The 20,000-nt window shown below is 38.6% G+C and overlaps 1 protein-coding gene across 2 annotated transcripts in view; it reads right to left on the bottom strand.

The window, feature by feature from the left end:
- Positions 1-20,000, bottom strand: part of LOC138958449 (uncharacterized) — a 30,853-nt gene that overhangs the window by 1,961 nt on the left and 8,892 nt on the right. Inside the window, exons 2-5 of one of the 2 annotated variants that reach the window (XM_070329616.1) lie at positions 3,045-3,145; positions 2,311-2,386; positions 1,118-1,276; positions 1-83 (exon numbers count right to left, since the gene is read on the bottom strand). The exon at positions 1-83 is cut by the window's left edge and continues 379 nt beyond it. In XM_070329616.1, coding sequence (XP_070185717.1) covers positions 1-83; positions 1,118-1,276; positions 2,311-2,386; positions 3,045-3,095 — 369 coding nt within the window. In that variant the 5' untranslated portion in view covers positions 3,096-3,145. Of the gene's footprint in view, positions 84-1,117; positions 1,277-2,310; positions 2,387-3,044; positions 3,294-20,000 lie in introns of those variants that run through there. The other variant, XM_070329607.1, reaches the window with a different exon arrangement.

Raw genomic sequence — 20,000 nt, 5'->3', positions numbered from 1 at the left:
TTCTTCCTCTGGTGACATCGGTTGTACCTTACCGAGTTCCAGGTTGCTCCAATCCGTGCTCACAATCAATACGCCGTCACCAGCTTAAATTGAGAAAAAAGAAAGAAAAAAAAAAGGAAGTAACAAAATCGATGAGTATGTATGACTATAAACATCCAAGTTCGAATTAATTTCAACAAAGTAACACATTAATGTGTGCGTACGTATGATTATAAGCATCCAAGTTCGAATTTGATTTTAACGAAGTAACAAATGAATGTGTTCGTATGATTATAATCATCCTAGTTTGAATTTAATTTTAACAACTGCTAGAGTTTCAAATGTTTAGAGGAGTGAGTACAGGTTGAATACTATCATTGAAGGATAAAATGGCCAAACTGGGTGCGGAGGACGAACAAGAAGAAAACCCAGTGAGCTCCACAGAGATGAAAACCACCATAAAGTCTCTGCTTAAGACCCCTCCAACGCACGACAGCTACCAGCAACTGTCAAGGCCTGAACAGGTAGTCATTTTCCGCCTAAGAACAGGGCACACTAGACTGAAACACCTGCACAAAAGACTGCGAGCCGTGCCCTCCCCCATGTGTCCCTGTGGAGACGCAGAGCAGGATGCAGCCCACATCCCGCAGGACTGCAGGAATATCCAGCCCCTGAGGAGAGAGATCTGGACCAGGCCGGTGCCCCTTCATGAGAAGCTGCATGGACCTGTGGAGGCTCTTCATAAGACCACCAGCTTCATTACCAGAGCTGGACTCCAAGTTTAGCATAGGCGAACGACAAGAAGAAGATCATTGAAGGTATGAATCACGCCCAACGATTTTGTGAAAGTGCTTCTAAAATGTGCCAATTTTTTCGAAATCGGCAGCTAATTCCACAAAATTCAAGATTATTGCTACGCTTTTTCCCCTGCGGAATAAGCTTTCGATTTTGCGAAAATACGCAAACTCAAGTGGCCAACCATACATATATATTTTGGAAATCGGTGCCAAATGCGCGGAACACAGACAATAATTTCCAAACGTACTTCATCCGCAAGAATAGTGCCGATTCTGATAATTAAACAATAACGTGAAGAAGGCACGACACATATTTGACAAATATGGGAAGATATACTCACCAGCCTGTACTTCCTCAGGCTTAGTAGCAATGTGGATCTTCACTGGGCGACTTGGTTCAACGTTGATAGTGATGTGTTTTTGAGTCAACGTAAGATTTTTCACTTCGGAGATATTGAGGTCACCAGAAGAAGGTTCCTTGCTCAGCATAGTTACTGCATCTGTAGAATTTAGTGGACAATCTTCGACACAACTAAACATTTTTCTAATGGCAAACTTAAAAGTGCCAGAGATAAGAATGTAATCAGGACCAGCACTTCGGCATTGCCGGCAATGAAGAAGCAGACAGGCTGGCAAAAGGAGGTGCGAGACTTCCTCAACCACACAACTCCACCTCGTACAAAGAAGCCAAGACTCTTCTACAACGGAAGAAGAAAGAAAACTGGAAAAAGAGAAACGGAGACTACAACCCACAGGAAGACCCCATCAACAAACTAGACCGGAGAAGCCAAACCACCATTTTCCGTCTAAGGACAGGGCACTGTGGACTGAAGAAACACCTCAAGAGACTGGGCCTTGCGGATGACGCACACTGTGAATGTGGCTCGCAAGAGCAAACTCCGGAGCACATTCTCCAGAACTGCCCCCATCTAGAGACAATACGCCAGAAGTTCTGGCAAGAAGAGACCAGTGTTGGAGCCAAACTCTGGGGTCCTGCCGACGAACTGCGCAAGACTGCGGACTTCCTGGCAGCCACTGGTCTGAGGATCTAGCACGGCCACCAACATCGAACGCAGAAGAAGAAGAAGAAGGACCAGCATTACATTGAAATTGAAATTGTGCACACACACAAAATTCAGTAAAAGGCACTGAACTGGGGTCCTCATTTTCATTATTGAATCGAAAGACAAAATGCCTGGAATATTTCAGATTCCTCTGATACAAAAGACTAGAGATCATATCAGAATGTCGAGATGTATGGACCTTTGGTATGTTTTTGTTTTTCTGCACTCGCATACTGAGAGTTCTTCTCCTCATTGGTCCCGCTAAAGAAGACGAGGCAATTTTCAGAGAGCTTTCATTTGAGTGGGGGTCATGTGACCTCTTTGGAAATAAATCTCAAGCCAAAACAGATTCTAAATACCCTTTTAGTGAATGATAATTTTGAACAAAATGACAAGGGCGTGATTTTGTATTCTTCAAACTTGATGCAAAGTTTTCTAACTTGTTGTTGCAAAGTTTTGATATTTTGTACCTTCTTTTTCCGGCGAGTTGATGACAATGCAACGATGTGCATTATAGACATCTCCTTCGACGGTCCCTATTTGTACCTGTTCGAATTCAAACAGCGTGTCAACAATGGTATACGATTTAGAAGTCATTTAATCACATATCAATGATGTACTGTACTTAGAAACGTTAAATGCAAACACAATTGTTCATTAGCAGAACTACAACATTAATGTCAAAGCAAACATGCCATCGACCGATGTTTTACACCCATTAGTAACAATTTATGAGGTCAAGCTTCAGGCCTGCAAACGTTGATAATGGTCTTCTTTAAAGCATGGGACGTAGTAGGCAGACATATTTATACAAAGACAACAGGAAAATACTATATAATTGAAAAATCGGTGTTACTCTTCTGTATAAGATTATTTACCCTTAATTTTGTTGGCACAAAGACCGAGGCTCACAAAGACAACGAGACAGTACGCCCAAAAGGCGTTATGTCAAATGGACACACCAGACTGAGTGTGATTCGTCACACTTTTTGAGCACATTAATTTAACCTCCGATTATTTTTTTTATGCAAAAAAAATGTCTCCACTGCACACAAAAAAACAGATATGCCGTTCTGATTGTTTGTATCCTCTGTGAGGTTTATGATGAAAGGTTAAACATTAATCATTCAAATTGAAAATCAATGGAATTAAGAAGAGCAATGCGTCTAATGCGTTTTCAAAGAAAAAGAATCACCGCACTTACCAAAGAAGCCTGGAACCTGTGGCCACACTTTGGACATGTTTGTTCTTGCATGCTTCCGGACTGACTTGTTCACAACTGTACAACTCTTACTCTCCCTGTCTCTGAACACACAAACATAATAGATAGACACACACAGAGACAACGAAAGCTTACAGACATGGACGTTCAGACAGACACATAGAGACACGGTCGACATAAAAACACACACAAATACAAGCACTCACTTATGCACGCAGGCACGATAGCACATACACACACATACACACACACACACCCACACACACACACACACACTCACACACACACACACTCACACACACACGCACACACACACACGCACACACACACGCACGCACGCACGCACGCACGCACACACATAATCACACACACAAATCAAAAGTACCACTGTAGCTTACAGATACTATTTTCCTTTGCAAATACTGTGTCACGAACGCGACTTAACAACAACTCACAACAGACAAAAAGATCAAGGCTCGCAACGATCAATCTCAAACTAGCAGACTACCTATACCTTCCTTCCGGCCAGCCTCCTGACATAACAAGCTAACTAACTAATGAACTAGCGTACTAATTTACTCACTGACCTACTCGCATCATAAGATTTCAATTTTGTAAGCAGGAAAGTCATAAACAAGAAACCCCGAGCTCACAAACAGCACCAATGCTACACAGAAAGTAAGAAAGAAAGAAACGAAGCAACACAGAAAGAAACGAAGCAACAAAGAAAGAAACGAAGCAACACAGAAAGAAACGAAGCAACACAGAAAGAAACGAAGCAACACAGAAAGAAACGAAGCAACACAGAAAGAAACGAAGCAACAAAGAAAGAAACGAAGCAACACAGAAAGAAACGAAGCAACACAGAAAGAAACGAAGCAACAAAGAAAGAAACGAAGCAACAAAGAAAGAAACGAAGCAACAAAGAAAGAAACGAAGCAACAAAGAAAGAAACGAAGCAACACAGAAAGAAACGAAGCAACACAGAAAGAAACGAAGCAACAAAGAAAGAAACGAAGCAACACAGAAAGAAACGAAGCAACACAGAAAGAAACGAAGCAACACAGAAACGAAGCAACACAGAAAGAAACGAAGCAACACAGAAAGAAACGAAGCAACACAGAAAGAAACGAAGCAACAAAGAAAGAAACGAAGCAACAAAGAAAGAAACGAAGCAACAAAGAAAGAAACGAAGCAACAAAGAAAGAAACGAAGCAACAAAGAAAGAAACGAAGCAACAAAGAAAGAAACGAAGCAACAAAGAAAGAAACGAAGCAACACAGAAAGAAACGAAGCAACAAAGAAAGAAACGAAGCAACACAGAAAGAAACGAAGCAACAAAGAAAGAAACGAAGCAACAAAGAAAGAAACGAAGCAACAAAGAAAGAAACGAAGCAACAAAGAAAGAAACGAAGCAACAAAGAAAGAAACGAAGCAACAAAGAAAGAAACGAAGCAACAAAGAAAGAAACGAAGCAACAAAGAAAGAAACGAAGCAACAAAGAAAGAAACGAAGCAACACAGAAAGAAACGAAGCAACACAGAAAGAAACGAAGCAACAAAGAAAGAAACGAAGCAACACAGAAAGAAACGAAGCAACACAGAAAGAAACGAAGCAACAAAGAAAGAAACGAAGCAACAAAGAAAGAAACGAAGCAACAAAGAAAGAAACGAAGCAACAAAGAAAGAAACGAAGCAACAAAGAAAGAAACGAAGCAACAAAGAAAGAAACGAAGCAACACAGAAAGAAACGAAGCAACAAAGAAAGAAACGAAGCAACACAGAAAGAAACGAAGCAACACAGAAAGAAACGAAGCAACACAGAAAGAAACGAAGCAACAAAGAAAGAAACGAAGCAACACAGAAAGAAACGAAGCAACACAGAAAGAAACGAACCAACAAAGAAAGAAAGAGCCAAGCTAAGAAGCGAACTAAAAACTAAAAAAAAGAAACAAAACACAAACAAAGCCAAAACATTTACCACTCACCAGTTCGGTATACGTAGGTAATTCATTCGTAAGTAAAAGGAGACGCCGGATGCACGCTAGCTAGTAAGCCACAACTCACACACAAAATTCATCGCAAGCATGATTATGCGTAACGCCTCACTCGACCTGTTGTCAAGCGACGAAAGTAATCAAATAATGGATGACAGCTGCACCACAATCGATACGTTGTGCGTAACTTTAATACGACACGCGTTATATTATTGCAATCAAAGCTTGAAAAGTGAGGCTGCTTTTCCAACACCGTCGCCTACCAAGTGAATCCACGAAGAAAATGAACGGTCTATCGAAGCACGATGAACTACAGTCGGTTGCTACAAACACCGGTTCCGTAATTAGTCAAGCGTTTTGAACGGCCTACCACCTGATTCTATCCACGACACGGATTTCCGTATTGATTCTAGAGAAAGGGGGAATGTACGTTCTGGCTCACCGATTCCGACAGACCCTAAATATTAACGCAAAATAGGCTTCTGGACTAAACTTTTACTAAAATGAAACATGCGACAAAATCAGAAAAATACTGCATAAATCCATACAAAAAAAATACAGTAAAGTAAGGTTGTTTTGAACCAATGCCGGGTCTGTCGGAATCAGTAACCCAGAACGTACATTCTCCCTTTCTCTTATACAACATTCTTAAGCTCAATACGCTCTCTCATTTACAAACTTTACTTCATATGTTCTTTCACTGTTAGAATTATATCTGATACATGCAATGTGACTGTCCAAACGAATAGTTAACTCTTTACAAGTGATTCTATTTTTACTTTTTCTTCCCGTCCTATTTGAATCCCCTTTTTTAAAAACTGCTTTTTCAGATCTTCTATATCGAGTGGCTTGTTATATTCAGCTCGTGTTTTTGTTTGAATACTTGCTTTCTTACTTTTGTAGTCATCAAAGTCTGTTTGTATCTGTTTGAATTCTTCGTCAGAAACTTTTGAATCTTCAAGTGCTTTACTGATAGACAGTTTTAGGCTAGACAATTTTGATGATGCAAGAGTGGAAATGGATTCGTGTTTTTCAAGCTTTTTTACAATTTTTTTCATTATAGCTGATGCTATAAATGATAAACCACCAACTGCTGCTGCGACACCACCTAGGATTAGAGAAACTGGAGTCCCTACTCCGGTAGCTAACAGAATTGTTCCCGTTACACCTGCAGCTGATGCAAGGATAGTAGAACCAGTGCTGGCATTAGAAAGGCTGTTGTAAGTTGTTGAGTACTTACGTCTAGCGCGAGAATATTTTTCTAATTCATCTTCTAGTTGTTTTTGTATATTACTAATGTGTGCCAGTCTGAATTGTTGACTTTCTGCTGCACTTTCATCAATATTAGGATAAAGCTTCACACTGCTAGTCATCTTTTTAATGCAAAATATAAAATATTTATCTTAATTCTCACTGGCCAGTGTTTCTGCTAAGCTTTGAAGCTGTTCATTGCTTAACACCTTATCTGTATAGTAGAAAGCAATCAAATCAAGATAAGTAAGATTAATACTTCTTATTTCTGTTAAATTATTTATATCTGCGTTAACAACAACATTTTGGTTTGACGTCTGTTTTTTTATTGTGTTAGAATCCTTTTGAACAGCAATAAATACTCTGACTTCTTCAACATTTAATGGTCTCCAGTTGAGATTTATTCCTCTCATTAGAACAGTGTTTGTGGTTTCTTCCCTTTTCCTGACAACTATATCAAATATCATAGTTGCATTCTGCCCTATTGGAAGCTTGGGTATAAAATCGACAATGGTGTCAGCGTCCTTTTCAACACTTTGTTTTCTGTGAATGAGATAGTTGTTCTTATGGAAAGGTTTAACTGCAACTTCTCCCCTGCTGTTAAACGCAGGAACAAGGCTAACAATTAGTGGTTTAGCATTGATTGACTTACGGAATGTGTCGTCTTTTCCAACAAGAGTGTATGGACTCACAAATTCAAACTTCATTTCCCAGTCAATCTTTTTCATAACAGGACTAAGTACCCATTTTTTATTCTGATGTTTCCACATGTAGTATATGTCATCGACAATTGGATCAGGTACATTAACATCACGGATTTGACCTAGTTTGAGGAATCTTGGTTTCTTTTCATCGTCGATTTCCTTTCTCTTGTAATAACCAGTGTCTGTAAACTCGAATGCATACACTGCACCAACTTCAGCATTGCTCTCAAAGTCGATAGCGTCTGCTAAATCTTTCAACTCTATAGTTGAACATGCAACAGGATAAGCTATTGTAGGTCCACTCGACATTTTAATACTCAATATTTTATGGAACTATTTCCAATGTAATGTTAAACAAACAATCAACTGGTTGTCCACTTTGATTTTTCAGATCAATGTGTAGGAATTCATGACACCCTTCCTCCAAGTCCTTGAACTGAAGTGTCTTAAATGTTGGCACGTGCATTTTACAAAAAGAGGCATCACTCGGTGGAAGAATCCTAAGCAGATCAGAACGCTGATCATTAAACAGATTATAGGATGTGTTAAGCTCTCTCATGTGAACAAACAGTACACTGTTAACATCCATGTCAATGGGACGTGTTCCCTTGTATAAATTTGTAATTCCAAGCATATCAAGGAGTTTGGTTGGAAACTCAAATGATCTGTTTACTTCTCTAGTTTTGGGCATAGTAAGAGTAGCAATGAGACTTGCATGATTTAAACTCGCTGTAATACCTACTGGAGCAAACAATTCTTTCTCTAAAGTGCAGAAGTCATAGTAACCATCTTCTACAGAATGTGTTTTACCATTAATTCTAACCCAGTTGTTAGCCTTTTTTTTACTGATATTATACCAAGTAACCTTGTACATAATTTCATGCAGTGCAACTTTCATTCCTCCATTTTGATTGTTGATAGGGTTTGCAAGTTTAACTGGCACACCAGTCTTCACATTTGTTAGTGTGATAAACATTTTTTATTCAACAACAAAAATGAGTCAGTATAAATTCAACAAAGACGTTAAATACAAAACTGGACCATATTACAATCCAAAGACTATTTCTTTCCATGAGTTGGACTTTGCTGTAACAGAAACACAATCCATTCGCGTTAAAGTGCCTGACCCATTCCATTCTTACCTAAATCCCCCAATCAAAAATGATAGTGTTCCAAAGATGTGGAACTCTCACCCAATTCAGTTCTATCAGAATCAGTTAAACTTTGCAATATTCTGTGCAACCACAGGATGTGGAGTGTCCTATGCAGACCACATGAATAATTCAAACTTACTGACAAAGTGTGTGTACACATTTCACGTTTACTATCAGTGCAGAAGAATCTTGTCTGAACTTCAGGCACCAATGCCGCATGAAAAGAGCTGGAACCCATTCAACAATAGGATAAACATGAAAGTGTATGAGCGTCTCTGCAATGAATTCAATATAGATTTTAAGACCGACTTTAGGCAAAAGCAAGACAAAAACCATGGCATGGGAACACTATATTTATGGGGTGTCCACAGGAGGTATAATTTTGATTACTGGCCAGGTCATACATCTTTTTCTTCAAATGTGCAGGTACAGTTAGGATCAATAGAACAAGAGCACCACAATGCATGGACTACTTTTATATTAGACACCGGCAAAGGTTTCACTGGATCAGGTGTTGAAAGGATCAATGAATCTATCCGAACATATGCGTGGTGCTTGCTAGGCTCGCAGGCACAGACACGATCAAACATAATGAGAACAAGCACAGGGTTTGGTGCACAGAAACAGTTGTTATCAAATTTAGAAGATGTCATAAACTCTGCAGTTGATCTGCCTTCCAGCATCAAAAGGTATCAAGACTCTCTCCGTTATGCAAGATCAAAAGTTGACTTTGCTGTTGGTAACGGCCTTTACATGTTACCTTCTGATCTCCAGCTGCAGATTGGAACAATAACAAATTATAACAATGAAATCATTATTGCTAGTGACACCCAGCCGCTTGGAAAGGGTGAAGAACTGAATTCAGAAATCAGAACGATGCTACAGCCATATCACAATGAACAGAAACAAAGCGTGACAAGTGAAGATCACGCTGCAGGTGAAGATCATTCTGTCACTAGTGATGATCAAGCTGTTAGTATTAGTGATGATCATGAATCGCAGAAGACTGCTCTAGTAATTGGTGGAGTGGGTGTAGGCTTACTTTTGCTTTATTCTCGTTAGCAGAACACCTGCAATTAAAACTATTAGAGTCCAGAGATGTTCAGCCATGAAACCAACAACTTTACCTGCAAAAGATAACAGCCAGCTAACAATTGAACCAATGATTCCTGGAAGTGCATCCAAAGCTTTTGCTGCTAGTTTCTTTAATAGTTCTGCAATGTGTTTGAGTTGTTTCTTTACCCATCCCGGATCAGATGGAGATGAAGGTGAAGGTGGAGGTGGAGGTGTGACAGTGCCACCTGTGAATGTTAACACTAATGTGCTTATTGCAAATCCTAACGCAGTTAGTATACTAGCTATTGTGATTCCCTGCTCTCTGAAAAGCGTTCTAATTCTTTCAGCAAGAGTTGTGTCTTCGTAAAGGATTCTTTGAATTGTATTTTTTATTCTGCTGACCTGTGTTCTCAGTTGTTCTCTATTGTTACTTAGAACTTCTAACCTTATGGCTTTCTCCTCCTGCAAATCTTTTAAACGCTTAGAAATTCTGTTTTTTACTTCTTGTTCTAGGTTCAAATCATCAGCATCAGCAAGTTTTTGTTTCTCTTTGTTTATATCTTCATCCAGCTGACCTAGTTTTGACAGATTATTTGCTATTTCACCTCTGATGGTTTGTAGTGATTGATTAAGGGCTTCTATTTCTCTCATAGGTAATAGTTCATGTGGAGTCTTCAGTGAAGTTTCCTCAGAAAAAGAAGTCTCTATCTCTTGTATAAGTTGATCAGCCTCATCTGCAAGTTTATTAAGATCTTGCAATGGAACAGATTCTATTTGAGTAGCAGTTGGTAGTCCTAGTTCTGCTTGTTGAAGTAAGGAAACAACATGGGAAGGTGATGACCGTGTGCTAGGCACAATATCTAATTGCCTAAGTCGATTAGCAGTAAGTTTTTGTTTTAGTGAAACTTTTGATAGAAACTTAGCAGGATTAGATTTATATGTAAGTTGGACTTTTTCTCCTTTATCGCTAGTTGTATATAAATGATTTGCTTCCATTTTGAACTGGTTTGGATCTAAAACATCAGGTTCTTCTCCTAAACTTTTGTAGAAATCTCTAACTTTACCTTCCAGAAGTTCATGTCGTGCCACCTCATAATGCAGTGAATGATGGTAGGGAACCAAAGGGATTGCTTCGCTCATGTCGTCCGCTGGCTCAAATAAATCTTCAAATCCACCTTCTGCCATTTGTAACTTATTTTTTATTTTGAAAATAAAAAAAGATGGCACAATCGTTCGGTTCTGTTCTTGATCCTTACAGAAGGCTGAAAGAACCTCTCGGGGTAAAAGGAATAAGGCAAACAGTTATAGTTACAAATAATCCTTCTACTATTGATCAGAATGAAATACTTACTGTTAGGTTTCCTAATCTAGGTAAGAACGATGTTATTGTACCAGGCACTGTAAGACTATCATTCAAATTAGAATTAGAATCTGGCTCAGATGCAAATAGGACTTTGGCTTATAATGTAGGAAGAGCAATTGTGAGGAAGATTACTGTCAAACTGGAAGGGCGGGAAGTGATGTCATTGAATAATGCAGATGTATTTTTAGTTTACGCAGATAATTGGTTGACTGACAATGAAAAGAAAAACAGTGTTTCAAGGGATTCAGTCAGACAATGGGATAAAAGTTAGAATAGGAGCAGGAGATAAAGCTGACAACAAAAAAGATAACGCTGTCAATGTTGCTTTTGGAAACAAATTTTGTATTCCACTTGACTTTGAACTCATAAATTCACATCCTCCCTTCTATCAAGGAGCATTGCGCGACAGGCTGTCATACGACCTGACTTTCAATAGTTATGATCGTGTTATGCTTTCACAAGACCCGGAAGCAAAGTATAAGGTGTCTGGAATTTCTTTAGAGTTTGATGTTGTAAACCATCCTGAACTGGCTAGACTTATAGAAAATCAGTACAGTTCTAAGCTGCCTATCTATTATGAAAGAGTGTTGAATCACAGTACACTTTCAAAAAGCCAGGCTGATCCAATCTGGAACATTAACTTGAATACACCAGCTAGGTCAATGAAGGGAATACTTATGTTGTTTGAGGAACCAAAAGATTCATATGAAAGGCAAATAGAAAAGTTTTACAATCCACTAATCAATAGAGTATATTGCACAATTGAAGGGCAGCCAAACCAAATATTTGCATCTGGCATGCTGCCATACCAACACTATGATGAAGCAAGAAAGTACTTTACTGGAGGAAGATTGAAAGACCCAACATCTGATCTTGTGGCTAAAGATCTACATTTACACGGTGTTGGCGTAGAAGATTTCTTGACAAATAAATATGCGTTATGGCTGGATCTCAGAACAACTGACGACAACAAACTGCATGGAAGTGGAAGGCGAATTGAAAACGGATCAGAAGGAATCACAATACAAATTGAAAAGGAAGTAGGGAGTAGTAGTAAATCAGTTAAGATCTACGTGTTTGTTGTGTCAGATGCGCAGTTAAACATCTCTGAAAGCAGATTACAGGATATTGTTTATTGAACGTGTTAAAATGAAGTATCTAGATTTTCTTCCAAAAGATCCACACTGTTCTTTGATTTGTGGGGCAACAGGTTGCGGTAAAACAAGATATGTTTTGGATTTATTACAGACTGTTTACATAAATCACTTTGAACACATAGTCATATTCTGTCCAACCATAAAGCATAACAGAACATACAAGGAGAGAAAATTCATATGGTCTGATCAAAATATATTTATTGTAAATCCTTCTGATCGTCTAAATGTTTGCTTGGAGCATTATTTCGATCTTTTTCAGAACACGCCAACACTGTTTATTATTGATGACTGTGCAGCAGAACGTGACATTGTTAGAAAGAAAAGTGCACTAGCAAAGCTTGCATTCAGTGGACGACATGCATTAATATCAGTTTGGATATTAACACAAAAATACAATGCAGTTCTGAAAGACTTTAGAGAGCAACTCAAAACAATAACATTGTTCTATTCAAAGGACCGTGACAGTTTTGAAGAGTGCCTTCGAGAAAATGATGTCATTGAAAACAAACAGGAGAGAGAAAGAATAAAGAATAATCTGAAATCTTCTAAGCACTCGAAACTGGTTTTAAAAACTGATCAACCAGTTCAGTATGTATGTTTGTAGAAATCCTTGCTAAGTTCTTACTCAAGTTTTTACTAAGTTCTTGTCAATTTCTTACTCAAGTTCTTGTCAAGTTCTTACTCAAGTTCTTGTCAAGTTCTTACTAAGTTCTTACCCAAGTTCTTACTCAAGTTCTTGTTAAGTTCCTACCTAAGTTCTTACTCAAGTTCCTACCTAAGTTCTTGTTAAGTTCCTACCTAAGTTCTTACTCAAGTTTAATTACTAGATTTTAATTTTATTCTGCATCAAAATAAAATGAACTGTGATGAATTGCTGATGCAGACTTCTACAGATATTGAAATCTGTGACAGTAGGACTATACCCGATAAAAAAGAAAGATTGTATTCACTTGCTGTTTGTGGAAAAACAAAACACTACCTTGGGCAGCAGTTAACTGTGGAAGAAGTACAACATCTTTCCTCAGAAGATATAGAAAAGTATCATGGACGGTATGAATCAGTGCTTGGTTCTAAGATGGTTAGAAGTATTGGACAGACTGTTATAGGTTTGTACACAAAGATTTTTGGACATTTTACACCTCTCGACTCGGAGGAAGACTTAACACATGATCTAACTCATGACCCTGTTGTTTCCAAGTCCCTCGAATCTCTTGCCTGTGGCCTGTATTATCGATTTGGTGCTTTATTAGTACCATTTGTTGCTGGATTAATTACTTTCAAACACATTAATTTTCATAATAAAAAAGATGACGGATCAGTTGAAGCAGACAGTGGAGCAGACGAAAATACCAGAAGTGAACACAGTGACAAAGAAACCTGGTAGAGTAGAAGCAGGAAAAAAACTAGCCGAATGGAACAGACAAAAAAAGTTAAATCAAAAGGCAAAGCAGAACATTATGTCTGAAGTTGAGCAGACACCAAACATTCCTGAAGTGACTAAGGTCACACAAACTGATCAAGAATTAAAATCTTCATTTCTATCATACAGAAAAGTAGCTGTAGCAGCTGTTGTTGGAGGAGGTGGATACTTGCTTTACAAACTTTGGCAAGGCAAATATAAAGTGTCAGAAAGACCAAAATCAGAAACACCAAAACCAACAAACAAAGCAGTACAAACAATAAAAAAGCCCACAGTAGTACCTGCAGTGGATTCATTTCATATGGAATAATTTTAATATTTTAATTTTGATAACATAAAAATGAGTTCTGAAAAGACAATAGTTAATCTAGTTTATCACGCTGCAGTGATTGGAGGCTTGAGTGTAGGTTACACAATGCTGGGTAAAAGTCTCCTCAGAATGAAACCAGCCGACTTGGGAAAGTTAGACTTCGAAGACGGTGCTAAACTAATTGGTGTTGTGACAGCTTCCTTTGCAACAAAAGACTTCCTGGTGAAGCAAGGAATTATTCCAGAAAATATAAACATGTAAGACAATAAAATGGCTAGCTTGGTTATGATGGTGGGAGGTGCGATTGTAAATGCGCTTGCATTTTCTGGCAGCAACTATTTGTTTTCTAAACTGCAAAATGGTGAAGAGAGGGAAAGGCACAACAAAGCCATGGAACAACTGGCGAAAGCACAGGATGAATACGAGAAGAAACGAATTGCGCAGTTAGACTTTATGAATGATAAACTCAGGCAGCAAGGACATGCAAACAAAACCTTTGTCAATGTTGATGCAGCCATTCAAGAATACTATCTTGTAACTGGAAAGAAAATGAAGACAAGTGCTCCTCCAAAACTGAGTGACTTTTATCAGCCTTCAGAAGAGCAGAAGGTGGGCGAGATTGTTTTCATTGTTATTGGTATGGCTGTTGTTTACTTTATTGCGCGTGCTGTCAAATCTTAATATTCTGTCATTTAAAAAACCATGAGTGATGCTTTGTTATCTAAAATATATTATTCCCCAAAAGGATACTGGAAAGGAAGAACTGCTATTGACAAGCTCAGTGACGCAGCAGGTGTTTCTCAAGATGCAGCAAAGAAATGGTTGTCAAAGCAGGCAGTTTGGCAGATCTATTTACCTGCACCAAGAAAAATTACACGACCACACTTTGTTAACATTAAACCGAATGACACTCATCAAATAGACCTGCTGTATTTACCGCATGACACAGTCAGAAGGAAGAAATATAAGTATGCACTGACTGTAGTTGATGTTGCAACAAGATACAAAGATGCTGAACCGTTGACAGAGAAAAGTGCTATAGCTACAGCTGTTGCCCTGCAAGAAATTTACAGACGTGGACCACTAAAGTATCCCAGAATGATTCAGTGCGATGATGGTAAGGAGTTTAAAGGAGCTGTCAACCAGCTTCTTTTAAAACATCATGTTACAGTGAAGAGAGGTATTCCAGGAAACCACAGGTCACAGGCTATTGTTGAGAGCTTTAACAAACAGTTGGCAGAAAAACTGTTTTCATATCAGTACCATCAGGAATTTTTGGACACAGAAAGTAAATTGCGTAACACTGAATGGGTCAAAAGATTACCATCAGTACTTAGAGCAATGAATCTGGAGGTATTTAAAGCTACAGGGTTAAGACCAGTTGATGCAATCAAACAGAAAACAATACCTGTTGCTCCAAAGTCAACAACACCAGTGGCATTACTACCTTTCAATCAGAAAGTCAGATATTTATATGCACCCGGTGAAGCTGAGGGTGACAGCAGGAAGCGTGCAACGGATCCAATCTGGAGTATTGACATTCATGAAATCAAGAGAGTAGTAGAGACAAATCCACCTATATATTACTTGAGAGAACCAGCACCGCAAAGAGCCTTTGTAAAAGAGGAATTACAATTAGTTCCACGTGGTACAAATGTTAAATGATTTTTTATTTCAGATTTTATAGTGTTAACAAAAATGGAAGCAACTTCATTTTTTTAATTTATATTTTTATTTTGAGTTATAAAATCAAACTCACAGCGATGGAAGACTCTGTATTAGAATCTTTATCGACAGTATTTGACACCGTTGAATTACAAGTAACGGATCCTCAAAATGTGCAGTCCAGTGTGCAAGACGCCATTGAACAAATTCCAAACAATTTGTTGATTGAACCTCCAGTAAAAGTGCAGATAGTCAGTTTAATAAAATACAAAACAGTCAGTGATGAGGTGCTAGAAGTTCATGTTTCAACCAGACAACTAGCACTTAATTCTATGGCAGAATTGAATGGAAACTGGGCAGATGAAATGATGAAACGGTTTGAGCAAGCTGCAGAGGATGCAAAGATGAAAGGATCCGGATGGTCAGAAGGGGAAATTCTAAAAATAGAATTGAAGCTAAGTAAATTTGCCCCCATCAGAGGTAGAAGTTACATACCTTTACCTCCTGCTCTTGTCAAAAAACGTGCTGTGCTGAACATAAAGAATGATGATGACAAATGTTTTATGTGGTGTGTTCTGGCAAGACTGTACAGTGTAAAGAAAAATGCAGAAAGAGTGTCTAACTATCATGCATACAGAAATAAACTAAACTTTACTGGTATTGAATTTCCTGTCAGCATTACAAGCATTGACAAATTTGAACAGCAAAACAAACCCATCACCGTAAATGTTTACACGTGGGATGAGGAAGATGAACTGAAACCAGTCAGAATATCAAAGAACTCACCAACGATTGGCGATTGTGATACTAACCATGTTGACATGTTACTAATGACTGATGGTGTAAAATATCATTACACTTTGATTCGTACAATGAGTAGACTGATGGCGAGCACAAGCAATCACAATAGTAAACAAGACTTTTGTAGGCGATGTCTCTTGCGTATTCCATCAATTCATGCAGCACTTATACACAAGCAACATTGTAAGAGCGTTGATGATGCGGTTGTGAAGTTAACAACACCGCCGCCAGACAGCAAAGTGTATTTTAAGAATGTATGCAAACTACAGAAAAGTCCTTATGTTGTTTATGCTGACTTTGAATCTATCATTGTGCCATATGAAGGACCTTTACCAAAAGACCTACCTAAAACAGTAACTCTAAGTAATCATCAAGTCTGTTCATATGCATTTATTGTTGTTAGTTCAGATGGTAAACATTCTAAACCGCAATTGTACAGAGGACCTAATGCAGCAAAGAACTTCTTACAGCAAATGAACCAAGTGCGAAATGACTGCTCCAAACAACTGAATCTTTCAGACATTGTTATGAAACCTGAAGACCAAGAACAGTTTAACTCTACCACACAGTGTTGGATATGCGAACAAAGTCTAACACCAAACACAGACAATCCAATAGTAAGAGATCATGATCATGTAAGTGGGCAGTTCCGAGGAGCAGCACACAGCAAATGTAATCTACAATTAAAGTTTGATCCTAAGACTTGGAAGCTTCCAATCTTCTTCCATAACTTGCGCGGTTATGATTCACATCTGATCATGCAGGCAGTAACTGATGAATACAAAGCAAGATGCATTGCGCAGTCTTCAGAAAAGTACATGGCCTTTACTCTGAATAGTTTATACTTCTACGATTCTGCTCAACATCTGATGGGAACACTTGAGTCTTTATCTTCATCACTAACTGCTTTCCCAATCACATGTAAGTACTTTGACAGTGACTTAGTTAGAAAGGGAGTCTATCCATATGAATACATGGATTCGTGGGAGAGGTTTGATGAAGATGAGTTACCACCAAAGGATGCTTACTTCTCACGGCTGAAGGGTAAAGGTATAAGTGACGAAGACTATGAACACGCTAAGACTGCATGGAATAAATTAGGATGTAATACAATGGGTGATTATCATGATCAATATTTGTTGGCTGATGTTTGTTTACTTGCAGATATATTTGAGAATTACAGAAGAACATGTATGAAGCACTACAATCTAGATCCTTCACATTACATATCTGCACCAGGTATGAGCTGGGATGCATTTCTTAGATTTACAGGAGTAAAGATTGACTTGCTATCAGATCTACCTACACTTCAGATGATTGAAAATGGACTACGTGGAGGAATCAGTATGGCTTCACACAATTACTGCAAAGCCAACAACAAATACTTGGACGACTTTGATCCTATGAAACCTTCTAATTACATCATGTATCTAGATGCAAACAATTTGTATGGTTGGGCAATGTGTCAGACGCTTCCACTTCGGAACTTTAAGATCTATTCAGGACCATTTTCACAATGTGTTGTGCTGACAATATTAAAAGCAGGCCCAGACAGTCGAAAGGGATGGATACTAGAAGTTGACTTAGACTATCCACTATCACTTCATGATCTACATAATGATTATCCTTTAGCGGCTGAGAGGTTAAAAGTAAACCCAAGAGAACCTCCAAAGCTGGTGCCCAATCTGTTTCACAAAAAGAAGTATGTGTGTCACTACAGACTGTTACAGTTTTACATTAGACATGGATTAATTTTGAAGGCTGTTCATCGTATAATTTTATTTGATCAAGAACAGTTTATGAAACCTTACATCATGAAAAACACAGAACTGAGAACCAAAGCCGCTGATGCATCAGAGAAAGACTTTTTTAAACTGATGAACAACAGTTGCTTTGGTAAGACAATGGAAAACCCACACAAGAGAAAGGATGTTAGACTTGTTACAAGAGAAAATGAGGCCATCAAGCTGACATCCAAACCACAGTATCAAGACTTTAAATACTTTCATGAACAGCTGTATGGTATCTTAATGAAAAAACTTGTAGTCAAGCTTGACAAACCAGTATTCATAGGCTTTACTGTGCTAGAGTTGTCAAAACTGTTGATGCTTGAGTTTTTGTATGATTATTTGAAACCAAGATATCCCAAATCGAGAGTACTTTACACAGACACAGATTCATTCTTACTTGACATTCCAGCGGATGACATTTACAAAGATCTAGAAGCTGAAAGTCCTGCAGTAAAAGGAAAAGATTCTTTTTATGACACTTGCGACTACCCTAAAGAATCACCATTGCACTCAAATGTTAACAAGAAGGTTATTGGAAAGATGAAAGATGAAATGAATGGGAAGATAATTAAGGAGTATGTTGGATTGCGTGCAAAGATGTACAGTGTTGCAAGTGAGAAAGGGGTGGTTAAAAAAGCAAAGGGTGTAAGCAAACAGGTTGTAAAGTCGAGCATATCGCATGATAACTACAAGGAAGCACTGTTTCAGAAGCGAGTGTTTCACCATGACAACCCTAAGATCAGTTCCGCGCTTCATCAGATCAACACAACTATTGTAAACAAGAAATCTTTAGATGCTAATGACACAAAGCGCGTTTATTCATCACCAGAATATTCTTATGCAATTGGCCACTGGAGAACAAACGCAAATAGTCTGAGTGTGTAATAAGAATTTTTGTCAATCGGGAAAACCCGCTATGACGGGGAAGTGTTTGTGAAAGGGGAGTAGGCTTTGTTGAGTTTCAAAGCAGCCACCAAGTACACTTTTCAAAGCTTGATTCAATAAACAAGTTTTAATATTCATGAACCACGTGATACACCAGAACCAATCGTGGTGGAACAATATTACACAAGTCATTTGCATAAAGTGCACTCGGTGGCCGCCTGAAAAGGCAGCCTAAATATTGAAGCGTAGTGAAGCGAAGCGTTGAAACAGAGTGACCCAAGCCGCCGGTTTACCAGCAAGACCTGCCGTTCACGCGTGAACGGTACTATTTTTAGAATCCTAGAATTCTTGAGAATTTCGGAGCTGGCTTGTTTCTGGTACAGGCAAAATTGGTCATCACTGAGTTTGTGTAACACAGGAAGTTGTGAAATACGTCACGGCAAAATTGTTACCAAAAACATCATAGATCGTATTGTGCAGGGTCAACTGCAACAAACTCAAACCGAGCCATTCATACCTTCTTGTATTTGAGCGACTTATATACCGACATTTTTAGTTCTTATTTTCAGCACAGGTGTAGGAAAAATCATAAAACAAAATGTTATTTATTTTCTAATTTAACATTTTTTTTACAAATATGACCATGGTCTTTTAAACATACAGTGACATTAAACATTGTTATGTTAAAAAAAAGAAAAAAGAAAGAAAGCTTTTGCGCACAAATCAGAAATACAGGCCAAACCGTGAGTTTCTGTGGCAAAGCGCGACAGAGGAAATTGCACTGGTTTTATTTTTAGATCAGTGGGAAATTTTCAAGAACAGACGCTTGCATTTGGATGTGTCCAATGATAGTAGGTTTGGTTGTGATCAATCAGAATAATGTAGGCAGGGATGTCGTTAGGCGTCGGACATCGGACATATAACGATGAAAATCCCCAAATGTCCGATTCACATTGCCGCATGTCGGTCAGATGTCCTATCGTTTTAGCCCTGAGCGTGGTCATTGTCCGATATGTACTCCATTCCTTCGGACAGCGCGATATTCGTTAATTTTCATTTCAAGATACAAATCTTCTAAAAGACCGAACGCTCTCGTGTTCAGCTGACACTGAAGTTGCCAGTGCCGTATTGATCTTTTCTTTTGTTGGGAATTCCCGAACCGTCTGGTGCAGCCACAGAGATGCAGCGCACAGTGCATGCTACAGGAGTACGGGAGACAACTCCAACTGACTAAATTTGTCGTCTGCTTTTGTTTTCGATACGAGACGATTATTTAGCTTGAACACCTGCAACGGCTCGTAATTTCCGTGGTTGTATCAGAGAAAGGGAGAATGTACGTTCTGGGTTACTGATTCCGACAGACCCGGCATTGGTTCAAAACAACCT

The sequence above is a fragment of the Littorina saxatilis genome, linkage group LG1, assembly GCF_037325665.1.
Source record: "Littorina saxatilis isolate snail1 linkage group LG1, US_GU_Lsax_2.0, whole genome shotgun sequence".
NCBI lineage: Eukaryota > Metazoa > Mollusca > Gastropoda > Littorinimorpha > Littorinidae > Littorina > Littorina saxatilis.
This window is presented reverse-complemented; position numbering and strand designations above follow the sequence as displayed.